The sequence below is a fragment of the Callorhinus ursinus genome, unplaced genomic scaffold (genome assembly GCF_003265705.2).
Source record: "Callorhinus ursinus isolate GAN/ISIS: 27379988/994484 unplaced genomic scaffold, GSC_fseal_2.0 scaffold48, whole genome shotgun sequence".
Lineage (NCBI taxonomy): Eukaryota > Metazoa > Chordata > Mammalia > Carnivora > Otariidae > Callorhinus > Callorhinus ursinus.
The window spans coordinates 3,188,881-3,200,585 of record NW_027397110.1 but is presented as its reverse complement, the minus strand read 5'-3'; the positions used below and the strand labels follow the sequence as shown (position 1 = coordinate 3,200,585).

General features: G+C 57.0%; 1 protein-coding gene across 4 annotated transcripts in view; it reads right to left on the bottom strand.

The window, feature by feature from the left end:
* CELSR1 (cadherin EGF LAG seven-pass G-type receptor 1) overlaps positions 1-11,705 on the bottom strand; it is a 136,742-nt gene that overhangs the window by 23,881 nt on the left and 101,156 nt on the right. For all 4 annotated transcript variants that reach the window (XM_073882615.1, XM_073882616.1, XM_025882031.2 and 1 more), the window contains exons 10-18: positions 9,290-9,475; positions 8,151-8,264; positions 7,167-7,341; positions 6,379-6,520; positions 4,656-4,776; positions 2,944-3,127; positions 2,500-2,601; positions 1,752-1,846; positions 1,091-1,300 (exon numbers count right to left, since the gene is read on the bottom strand). In XM_073882615.1, the coding sequence (XP_073738716.1) occupies positions 1,091-1,300; positions 1,752-1,846; positions 2,500-2,601; positions 2,944-3,127; positions 4,656-4,776; positions 6,379-6,520; positions 7,167-7,341; positions 8,151-8,264; positions 9,290-9,475 (1,329 nt within the window). The remainder of the gene's footprint in view (positions 1-1,090; positions 1,301-1,751; positions 1,847-2,499; positions 2,602-2,943; positions 3,128-4,655; positions 4,777-6,378; positions 6,521-7,166; positions 7,342-8,150; positions 8,265-9,289; positions 9,476-11,705) is intronic.

Sequence of the window (11,705 nt, the reverse complement as noted above, 5' to 3'; positions counted from 1 at the left end):
GTCTCTGTGTGGATGGGGAGGTTCCCTGGGGGTCTCTGTGTGGATGGAGGGGTTCCCTGGGAGTGTCTGTGTGGATGGGGAGGTTCCTTGGCGGTCTGCGTGGATGGAGGGGTTCCCTGGGAGTCTCTGTGTGAATGGGGAGGTTCCCTGGGGGTCTCTGTGTGGATGGAGGGGTTCCCTGGGGGTCTCTGTGTGGATGGGGAGGTTCCCTGGGGGTCTCTGTGTGGATGGGGAGGTTCCCTGGGGGTCTCTGTGTGGATGGGGAGGTTCCCTGGGAGTCTCTGTATGGTTGGGGAGGTTCCCTGGGAGTGTCTGTGTGGATGGGGAGGTCCTGGGGGTCTCTGTGTGGATGGGGAGGTCCTGGGGGTGTGTGTGGATGGAAAGGTTCCCTGGGGGTCTGCATGGATCAGGAAGCTCCGTGGGTTCTGTGTGGATGGAGAATTCTCCCAGGGGTCTGTGTGGATGGGGAGGCCTGCAGGGGAGTCCAGAGGAATCACGGGCTGACAATGCTCACTGCCCAGCAGTTTACAAACGTCAGGATAAATGAGCGTCTCCTCACCAACAATTCTAAACAGACATCTCTTAGGGACCAATTACTTAAACACAAAACAGGATAGTCTTCTCAGGAGACATCACGGTCTCTGAAAGCAGAACCCTGAGGTGGGGGCAGAGACTCTGGAGCCCCCTTACAGGCTACATGCCCCAGGCTCTCTCTGCCTCAGTCTCCTTACCTGTAAAATGGGGCAGTAACCACACACCATCACAGAACGTGTGGGGAGTGAGTGGCTAATTCATGTAAGCCATGCAGACCGCTGGCCAGTACTAAGGGTCAGTTGTCAGTGACTGTGACTGTCTCCACCACAAGACCGTGGTGCCCTCCCCGGACACTTGCACTCAGTCTCGCCGGTCACCGCGCTGGCCCGGCTCAGGGGCAGAGTGTGACCTTTTGCCTTGAGGACACGGGGAGCAGCGATCTCGCTCAGCTGAGCGCGGGCCCCCGGCCACCCTCAAGCCCCCACAGGACCACGGGGCCCACAGCTCGGCCTCAGCCTGCGGGGCCCCCTGAGGGCGACCCGCCGCACACCCGGACCTGGTGGAAGTCGGCGTCCCGCGTGGCCGCCAGCTCGAAGCCCTGTTGGCGGCTCTCATGCAGCAGGACGCGGGCCAGCAGCTGGTAGGCCGTGCGCACGTCGTTGCCAAAGAGCCGGCCCGCGTGCTGCGTGGCATTCCGCAGCGCCTTGGCCAGCCGCAGGGACCGGTCGCCGTCCATCCGCGTCTCGTTCCGGCTCAGCCTCTCGTTCTGGGAAGGAGGAGCACACGAGACGTTTGCACACCTACCGCGGCTGCTTCGCTCCTTCCTGTGACTCAGAAATCTGTCGCTTTCTGGTAGAAACCTCCTTCTCAGGCAAGAACTTGAAAAACCCCAAAACCAAACAGGAGTGTTGGCCCTTAACTCTGGCACTAAAAAGGAGGGACTGTCAGGCCAGAAAGCGCTGGAAAGAGACACCAGGGGCAGAGGCAGTGACAAAGGGCGAGGTCGGAGGTGGCGGGCCAGAATATGGGGACCCCCGAGTTTCCGGATCAAGACGCAGCGCTGGTCCTGACGGGAAGAGTGGCTGCGCTCCGCCGCGGGTGCCCGGAACAGATGTGGGGTCCAGCGACGGTCCAGCCCCTGACCACTGGGATCCGGGGGCCTCACGCCCCGACCCCGTCCCTGCCCACGCACGCGGCTCCCTAAGGCGAGGGCCTACCATGGCTTTGAGCTCCAGGAAGGAGATGGTGGTGCAGTTGAAGAGCTCCGCGGGCAGCCAGCCCTTCTCCCCGCTGCAGTGTCGAACTGCGTTTCCTAGGGAACGGGGAACACGGAGGAAAACCTGGAATCCCAACTGTTAATTATGCTCGTTGACCTGTATGTACCTGAACCCAGTGTGTCCGGCAGAGGTGTGAACCCCAGGCATAATGTGCACCCCTCGGCCAGCCCAGGGCCAGGCAGGTGCCACGGCCACAAGCGCTCTCCCCACACGCCCAGGGCCACGTCTGAAGCTGCCTGAGCCATGCGGCCACCGTGAGCAAACACGAGAGCAAGTCCACGAAAAGAGAAATCAGCTCCATCGCTTGCCAAATACCCACAACTTCCATGGGCCCTGCACGTCTGCCACGAATCCGACTCGCACTCGTGTGCTTTGGTGGGTCGTCTCCCTGGGTCTCTGGACACCCCTCAGGGCAGGGACACAGCTACTATCCCCATTTTACAAAGAGAACCCGGCGCTGGGAGCGGCGAAGCAGCCTGTCCACGTCCTGGCCACTAGGCGTGTTTTAATGTTTGCCTTATAGCCTTTCCAGGTTTTGCCATTTATTATTAAGGAACAAGGTTTTATTTTCCCCCAACACTCTGGCTAAAGAAACGTTGTCCACGTAGAACATCCCATGAGTTCCAGCAAGCTGCGTGCCTCGACTGAGTTCCTGCCTAGGATGGATGCCACAGGCCACGGTACTTACCCACGGATCCCCTGGGGCACGGCACCGCCGCCGGCTGCCCGAACTTGGTCTGCGGCCACCAGATGCCAGCCTCAAATGCTCTGGGACATCCATTGTAGATCACTGGGGTCACGGGGGGGGGGGGGAAGGAAGGCTGCTCAGCCCGGCACGGCCATGCCCACAAAGGTGCAGGGCTCTCTGCGTCCTCCACCCCCACCAGGAACCGGACCCCTGCATCCTCCCGTCAGTGTTAGAACTGGGGAGGGGGTGACCCAGGCTCTGACCCGTGCCCTCCAGGAGGGCCAGGCCAACAGAAGGCCAAATGCACACTGTCAGACCACGAGGCTGCCGAATGCTCCCCAAGCCCCAGGCGTGCGTGGTGCACACGCAGACACGGGCACGCATGCAGGAGCCCAGCAGTGTGTCCCTGCAACACGGCCCAAGGGATCGAGGGGCAGTGCAGACCTTCACAGCCGAGCATGGTGACCTCAGCGAAAGGGTTGTCACAGCGGTTGCACTGACGACCGATGACGCCGGACTTGCAGACACACTGCCCAGTGTCCACGTCACAGGCCCGGCTGTGGGAACCGTGCGGGAAGCAGTCACACGGCAGGCACGCCTCCTGATCTGGGGGCCTGTAGTAATTCTCCTGCAGAAGCCAGAAGCAGTGCGTGGGACTCCAGGCGCCGGCAGAGGCTCTCCTCCCGAGGGATGCCTCCCAGCCGCATCAAGGTTACGGCCGGGCTCCTGGGCCTCTCCCCGCCGCCCTCCACCCACAGTCCCCCCGCGGGCGGCTCCTCGGGGCCCACCGTGCCAGACGGGGCAGGTGCACTCTCCGGGAAAGCACCCCCCTGACTTCTTAGTTAATACTTGTCGGGGGCCACCTGCAAATCTGTCCTCAAAAGTACTGGATTTAAATGGAGATTTATGTATAAGGACGGCCCTTGCAGTGTGTTTTTTCATTGTCAGAAGTTAGAAGGCACCTGAAGGTCCACCACTGGGCAGGTCAGGGTGATGGTCAAGAGCATGGGCTTCGGATTGCAAAGTCCTGGGTTTGTGCCCATCTCTGGCCACACCGCCCTTGCCGGTGACTCAAGCGTCCCCTGAAGAGTGGGATGGGCTGTGACTTGGGCAGAGCCACGGCCGGTGTCCAGCCCGCATGTCAGGCAGGAACACGGAACTGTCCCCACAGGGGGCTCCAACCGCGTGTGTTTGAGTGCCTGGGCACTAACACGTTAGCAGTCACCCTGGGAGGGCAGATGGGTTTCGCTGTCACCTTTTAGACACCGTTCTGCATTTTCTGTAATTTCTGATGAGAGAAAACTGGAGGCACAATTTCCCCAATCGCCTCCATGCCTCCCTCTCCCCCTGCCACCCACGGATGCGCCGACCACCGTGTGGCTCCGTGGCTTGCCCAGCCCCGATCTGCTGCAGCCGGGAGGTTTTTCATTTAAGCATTTCAGCAGACAACGTTCTGTTTCCGGAAGTGCTAGGGCACACGTGGGACACTCCTGGTATTAAACCGCCGGGGATGCGGAGGGTGCCCGCGACGGCGATCTCTCCGTTCCGGGGCCAGCAAACCTATGCCTCACAGCACGTGCCCCTCATCCAGCGACACAGATCCTTCTTCTGGGTTTCAAAGAACCGACAGCTCAACAGCCATGCAGACACGATTCTGAAGGTCCGTGGCCTTTCCCAGGGTGCCGCGGGGGACAGTTTCCTGTGGCCTGGCCCAGGAGCACGGCGGCAGGTCTGACGCCGGGAGGCGGTGGCTCTGTGCCGCACAGAACCACAGACGCCCCGGCTGGGGTGTGGGTGAAGTTCTTCATCGTTTAGAAAGTTCAGCCATCATCGAGAGCCAGTTTGACAAAAGCCCCCAGGAAAACGGTAAGTAGGTTGGTGCTAAGGATGAGCTAACCTCACAGAAATTGCTGTTTCCTGTTACCAACTGGGCGTGGGGCTGAGGACCCAGTTCTCAGGGTCCAAACCGGTGTCCACATGAAGACCGGTCCGGAGTACTCAGTGCCTCGGTGAGCAGCCATGTCTCTGGGCTCAGGACCTGCGTGCGTGCACGTGCATGCGCGCGCACGTGGGCGAGCACAAGGCCATCTCTCGGGGTGGCCACCTGAGGGGGGGGGTGGGGACACGGCCAGCGTCTGCCCGCGAGCCAGGCTCACCTTGCACTGGCACTGCCCGTTGGTCTTGTTACAGTCGGGATCAAAGCCTTTGCTGACGGCACAGTGGCAAGGTCCGCACACGGGGTTCCCCCACCAGCCTTTGGGGCACGGAAGGTCAACCCTGTCGGGGAAACAGGATAGCAGAGGGAAGGTGTGCGTAACGGTCCTCAGAGCCAGAGGAAGATGTTGGAGGCCAGAAGCCTCACCTGGCCTGCTTCTGGGCCCCTCCCTCCCCCTGGAGTGGCCTCCGTTTCCCCCTTGCTGGTTCCCAACCTCACTCACCCATGACCTCTTAGGATCCCAGACTCCAGGGGCCCCTTGTCTGGAAGGCTTTTCCTACAAAACTTATTTCTAAAATGATTTGTTTGCTCATGTTTTCCTTCTACCTGGAAGACACAGGTGAGTACCCCAACCTGGGCTTCCTAGTAGCGTGACCTCGCCACGCGCCCTGCAGTGGGGATGGCACTGATCTGTGCCCACTCTGTCCGCATGCCCACATGACAGCGCCTGGCTCGTGGGGGAGCTCAGAGACAGGTGAGCCCACTGCCGGGCCAGCCGCAGCCGCTGCCCCAGCGGAGCCCCCGGAACCCGGCTGCCCTGGCCACCTTCCTGCAGGACCCGGGGGGTCTGTCAACACAAGGTCCCCGGCGGGCGGTTCCTGAACACAGGGTTCTGCGGCATCCATGCTTTCCCGGGTGCCCTGAGGCAAACACTGTCCACGCCCCCCCAGACGCCCAGAGCTGCCTTTCCGCAGACGGGACAGGCGCCATGATCATCTCCGGGCAGCCAGGGGCTGGGCCCGGTGGGCTCAGGATCGGGACAGGGGCCCAGTCCTGCTCTCGAGAGCTCAGCAGGCCCCGAGATGTGGGACATCGGAGGTCCCGAGGTCAGGCTCGCCCCTCCCAGGCTCTGGCCACTGCCTGTCGCTGTCACCCCTCACCCACTCTCAACCTGATCACTCACCTGAGTGTCACCTGCAGACCACCGACCTGTGGGACGCACGCCCCCAACCAAATCCTTCAGACACCTCAAAACGAAGTGCCATCCTAGGCTTACTGTCTCGGCTAATGGCATTCCATCCATCCACACGCCCGCCCGGCAGTCAACCACTCGTACTCACTCGCTCACCAGGCAAGCAATTATTATGTACTGACGGTGTATGCAGCACGGGCATAAAAGTAACCACAGCAGACCGGCTGAGCCGGGGGCTCCAGTCGGACGTTCACGGATCTGCGATTACAGTGGGGGGACCCCAGAGCTCTGGTGCACCCCTTCCCCCTACGGCCTCCTCAGCCCTCTGGGCCTGCAGTGCCAGCCGCTGGGGACACGCCCGCCTCCAGCTTCCACCTGTTCCTCCCGCGCTCCACGCGGCAGCCGGGGCCCCCTGAGACCCGGCCTCCAGCTGCCGTGTTTCTGCGGGGCTGCCGCGGCCTCCACAAGCCACGCTCTGTTCCCGGCGTGCAGGGCAGGTCCCCGCACCTCAACGCCCGCCTGCTCCGTGCAGATGCAGACGCTATGTCGCATGTTTCTGGAGTGGAAACATGCTCAAACAGGGTTAGTCTGAGATGCTCGGTGAGATTCTTATTCATTTCATGACAAATTTGAAAAAAAAAAACTGCGCCCGTGTTAGCCACAATTCTATGTCTTTGCATGAAATGACCAAGAGGAGAAGAGACATGAGGGGAGACGTGGCAGCCAAACCCCACAAGGGGGGTGCTCTTACTTGTTCTCGCAGTACTGGCCATAATGGCTGGACCCGCACTCACACACGTAACCCCGCGGGGAGCCGGGCTTGTGCACACACGCCGAGACGTGCTCGCAGGGGTTCAGATGGCACACGTCCACACACTGCCTTCCAAAGTACCCTGTGGGGACAGGCCAGCGTTACTGCCACCCCAGAACCTGCCTGCGACACTCCATGTCCCCCCCTCTAGAGGCAGAGCCAGAGCCTCCAGGTTAAGACGTCTCGGGCCATCTGTGTCTTCCCCAGACTCCACTTCCCATGCTCCGCCACCATGGAGGGACGTGGTAGAGACGCTCGGGGTCGCAGGACACACCAACATTTGGTGGGTCGGACCTGGACATGCAGAGATGAGGGCCTCCCGGGTCCCCCGCAGGAGGTGCGGGGGAGGGAGTCCTGGCCACCCCAGGTCACACGGTGGACAGGTACCAGCCATGCAGGATAGTAGCACCTCAAAATCCAGAGGCGACTACTGAAAGTATAATCTTTGAAAGCGTGGATTTTTCACGAATTCTCTCCCTCACCTCATCATGTGCCCTGAGGATAAAGCCTAAAGTGTCCCCCTGTGTCCCAAGTGAGGGCCAGACGTGGGAACAAACTTTGAGAAGAGGGGCCCCTCTCCTTGGTTACAAAACAAGGCTGAGGCCTCCGCAGACCCAGAGCACTGATGGGGTGCTCCAGCTTCACCTTCCCGATGTATTCGCAACACCAAAGCACTGCCCTCTTTTGACGGGCTTCAGGACAAGGGGGTGCGGGCACGGGGCTCCCACCTTTGTCACAGATGCAGGAGTAGCCGTCCCAGGCATCGTGGCAGCGGCTGTGCTGAGGGCAGGGGCTGGAGGTGCATGGGTCCTGCACGTCACAGCCGTCCTTCACCCTGACCTTGAGGGCATCATTCATGTTCAGCGTGGCGATGTTGGTGGAGGTCTCCCCCATTCTCACTCCCTGAGTTAAAAAGGGGGCAGTCGGATTCAGTCCAGCGTCTTGGAGTTGGAGGAACATCAAAAGCTAACCAGGGGTTAAGCGAGCCCCAAATTCTCTCTGGTCCCCCAAAAGCAACGTCTCATCTATGTGCAGAGCGGGGACTGGCGTGGGGAAGGGCAGGGTCACTTCTGCTGCCTTCAGGCATGTGCTCCAGGCACGCAGACCGGCTGCCCGGAACCAAAGACCACGTGAGTCCACGATCCCGTAATTCCATGCTTGGTGTCATGAAGAGAAAGTAAATGAGGGTGGCGGGAGGGCGTGGCTACTGATGGAGGGAGGCGAGGTGCCTCGTGGGAGGAGGGGGCATCCTGGCGGAGGATGGGGACCACGTGCGGCCGCCCACGGCAAGTTCCACAGTGGAGGGTGGCGGACAGGTGGAAGGCGGTCACTGGGGAGGTGGGGGCGGTGAAGGGGAAGGCACGTAGGGAGTTTATTTCTCTGCCCGGGAGGCCAGGGGGGCACGCGCGGAGCTACTTGATAAACAGCTCACTCCGGCTGCCGCTAGAACACCTGCTCCGGGGGACAACGGTGGCACTGGTTCAGGTGAGCGTGGGGGGAGGGGCCACACGCCAGACAGGACACGAAGGCAGAGCTGCAGCTGACGGACCGTGGCGCGGTGATGGGGATGCAGGGGGACTGTGGGGAACATGGGTCTAAGTTGGAAGCAGGATCTGCTAAGGCGGGGTTGGCTGTGAGACAAATTATTCATTTGCTGAAGACCAGCAGGTTGACCAACAGCACCGCGGGCGGCCCCCACGGCTCGGCCGTACCTGCATGCAGCCCCGGAAACCGCGGCGCACCGTGACCTTATCTTCTGACATGCCGCCCACAACGATGCTTCTCATCTTCAACCCCGGGAGCTGGTTCCCGATCTGCACCGTGTCCTATGCAAAGAGAGGGGGGCTACATCCACCACGCTGAAAATATCTTCTGGGGAGAACATGCTCAAAGGCTAAAACACGGTCACTTTGGCAAACTCCCCACGGCCCGAGGGCATTGGGCCTCCAAACAGGGGGGTGAGCCAGGGTGTCTGTGTGTGACAGGCAGGAGTGGGAACCAGGTCGCAGGACACATGTCCACATCCCAGCACAGCCAAGATGGCAAACTGGGGGGACATGGGCAATGCTACCACCTCCATAATGGGCGCCACTAATGAGTCACTCCAAGACAACCCTGGTGAACTAGGGAGATGGCAGCAAATCTAAAATACATCCACCATGGCAGGAATCTAAGGAAGTCCCTGCGGGACCCTCAGGTCCTGGAAGGCTGAACGCTGAACACAACAGCTATTTATTCTCAGAACCAAGTGGGAGATGAGCCTAGACTCCAGGGGCACAAAAATCACGAGGAGCCCCTGAAGTATCCCAGAAAAAAAGGCCCCTTGTTAGTGTGTGCAAACCGTGGAAATCCAGTGTGGCTCACCAAGCATGCTCTCAGTGAGCCCTGCCTGGAATGCCACTTGCCCATCCAGGTGCCCCCGCACCTGTCTGGTATCCCTTGGCCCCCTCTGCTACGCAGGGCTCATCTCTCACCCACCTTCACGCACAGCCCATATGAGGGAAAGGACCTGTGCATTGTTTATCTTTGTACCCCAGAGGCATGGCACCGAGCACACAGTCATTACTCAGGACAGCTTTGCTAAAAGAAACCACTGCAGAAGGCGCTAACAGCACCATGATGGGACACACAGATAGAGCCCAGTTCCTGAGTCCAGGAGCTGACCATCGGGAAAGGGGCTGAGGTACAGATACTGGTGACCATAGCATAAGGCAGAATTGAGACCCAAACTCAGAGGGGCCCAGAATGTGTGACCCCCCAAATCTTATCCTGGCACATGGAGGGGTCACTCTGTTCTCCCATGGGCCCAGTGAAGGTGTCTGTTCCAAAGAGGGTACAGGTGCCAACTCACCTGGTCCAACCCATAGTCCAAAGTCATGACCGCCAGGTACTTGATGTCTTTGCCCTCCTTGGCGCTCTTCAGTTCTATCAACAGGTGGTGCCACTCCCCGTCAGTCACACGTGACCTGGACAACCTCATGGATGCCACGTCTGAGGGACCATGGGACACCTCAAACTGGACATAGTTGTTTAGGATCTGGAGGACAGGGAGAGCCAGACCTATCAGTTGATGTGATGACAACAGAACAGAAAATGCTTTGCAGTCACTGAAATAACAAAGCCATGCAAACAGACCTACTATAGGGCATTGGGCCAAAGACAGACTTAAAAATGAGGCCAAGTTTAATTTCTTATTGTTGCCTGTATTACTCTTTGCACTTACATGCCTTTTTCTGTGGCAAGAAGTGTCAAATGTGGACAGAGGGCGTGTAAGATAAAGCCCACTGGACTTAATAACTGGGAACAACCACAGATTCAGGTGAGTACTGAGCTCTTATTTTTGGAGACATATGTTTCACTTTATGACACAGGATTCAGGCCACCACGTTTATATATCTCTATTAAAAAAAAAAAAAAAAAACAGCCGCTGGCAAAGTAACTCGCCCAAGACGTTCATGTTTTAAGAAAACATAGCCAGGAGTAATGCCAAGATCTTATTTCCCCTAATGAAGGAACTGGGTAGTTTGGACCAACCCTCCTCCTGAGAACACCTGGAAACACAAGATAAACACTAATGCACAGCTGTCTGAAGGCATCAGAATGACTCAAGGCAGAGTTACAGAGCCACAACCAGGTAGAAAATGGAAATCTGCAGAAGTGAGCTTGGTGTTCGCTCCCACTGACGGTTGACAGCTGGTTCTGGAAGACACGGCTGAGCCTGGAAGTTGAGCAACGCTTTCCAGGCTCCTGGGGCTGGGATGATAAAAACTGGAATTCAGAGCCCAGCCAGGGTGTTGTGGGGGTGCTGGCTGGAAGCAAACATGAGGGACAGGGATATCACCATTCTAGTTTCTTTTCTTTTCTTTTCTTTTTTTAAACATTATTTATTTATTTATTTATTTGACAGAGAGAGAGATAGCCAGAGCAGGAACACAAGCAGGGGCAGCGGGAGAGGGAGAAGCAGGCTCCCGGCCGAGCAGGGAGCCTGATGCAGGACTCGATCCCAGGATCCTGGGGTCATGACCTGAGCCGAAGGCAGACACTGAACGACTGAGCCACCCAGGCGCCCCAACACCATTCTAGTTTCAAATTCTCACTGCATTTTCAATATGATGTTCAGCAATCAAAAATAACCAAGTACCGGAGGAGATAAGACAGTGAGCACGAAAACCAAGAGAAGCAAGAAAGAGTGGATGGAAACAGACCATCCCCCGCCCCACCACCCAGGGAATCCATAAAATAGAATCATCAGACACAGACTTGATAACAATAATGGGAACCACAGAACTTCCAAGGAAACAGATTCAGGTGACCATTAGACTCTTATTTTTATGGATAAATAATGTTCCATTTCGGGAGATAAGATTCAAGCTACCCAGTGTAAAGACACGTAAGAAGGTGGGGAAATAGCACTGCAACTCACCTAAGATACTTGTGTTGAAAGATTGTTTCAAGCAAAAGAATAGCTTAGAAAAACAATAACGACAACAACTATTAATGCACTGTTTAAAAGAGACACACCTAAGATATAAGGATTCAGAAGTGTTGAAAGTAAAAGACTAGAAAAAAAATATATCATGTAAACACCAACCAAAAGCAATCTGGTGTGGCTCTAGTAATGAGACAAAGTAGACTTGAAGGCAAACAAAGAAATTCTAGAAATAAAAGTGATTTTCATAATGATGTCTGAGTTGCTTGTCCAGGAAGATAAAACAATTCTAAACTTGTATGCACCTACTAACACAGCCTCAAAATGTGCAAAGCAAAACTTGACAGAACTAAAAGCGTAAAGAGATAAATCCACAATGAGGGCTGCAAACTTTTTAAACTCATCTCTCTCAATAACTGAGCAGAGAGACAAAAAAAAATCAGTAATGACATTGAAGGTCTGAACAGCCCAGTTAGCAAACTTCACTCACTTGATGTATATAGAACACAACTGCTGAACACACATTCTTTCAAAGCACAGGTGGGACATTCACAAAAAAGACGAAATGCTGCGCTGTGAAGCAAGTCTAATGCATTTCAAAGGTCTGAAATCCCACAGAATGCCTCTCTGACCTGCAACTATGCTAGAATCAACAACAAAATGATTTACTAGAAAATGCCACCTGTTTGCCGATTCAGAAACATACTCTGAAGGGCGCCTTGGTGGCTCAGTCAGTTAAGTGTCTGATTCTGGATTTGGGCTCAGGTGTTGATCTCAGGGTCATGGGATCGTGCCCCACTTCGGGCTCCATGTCCAGCGCACGGTCGGCTCGAGATTG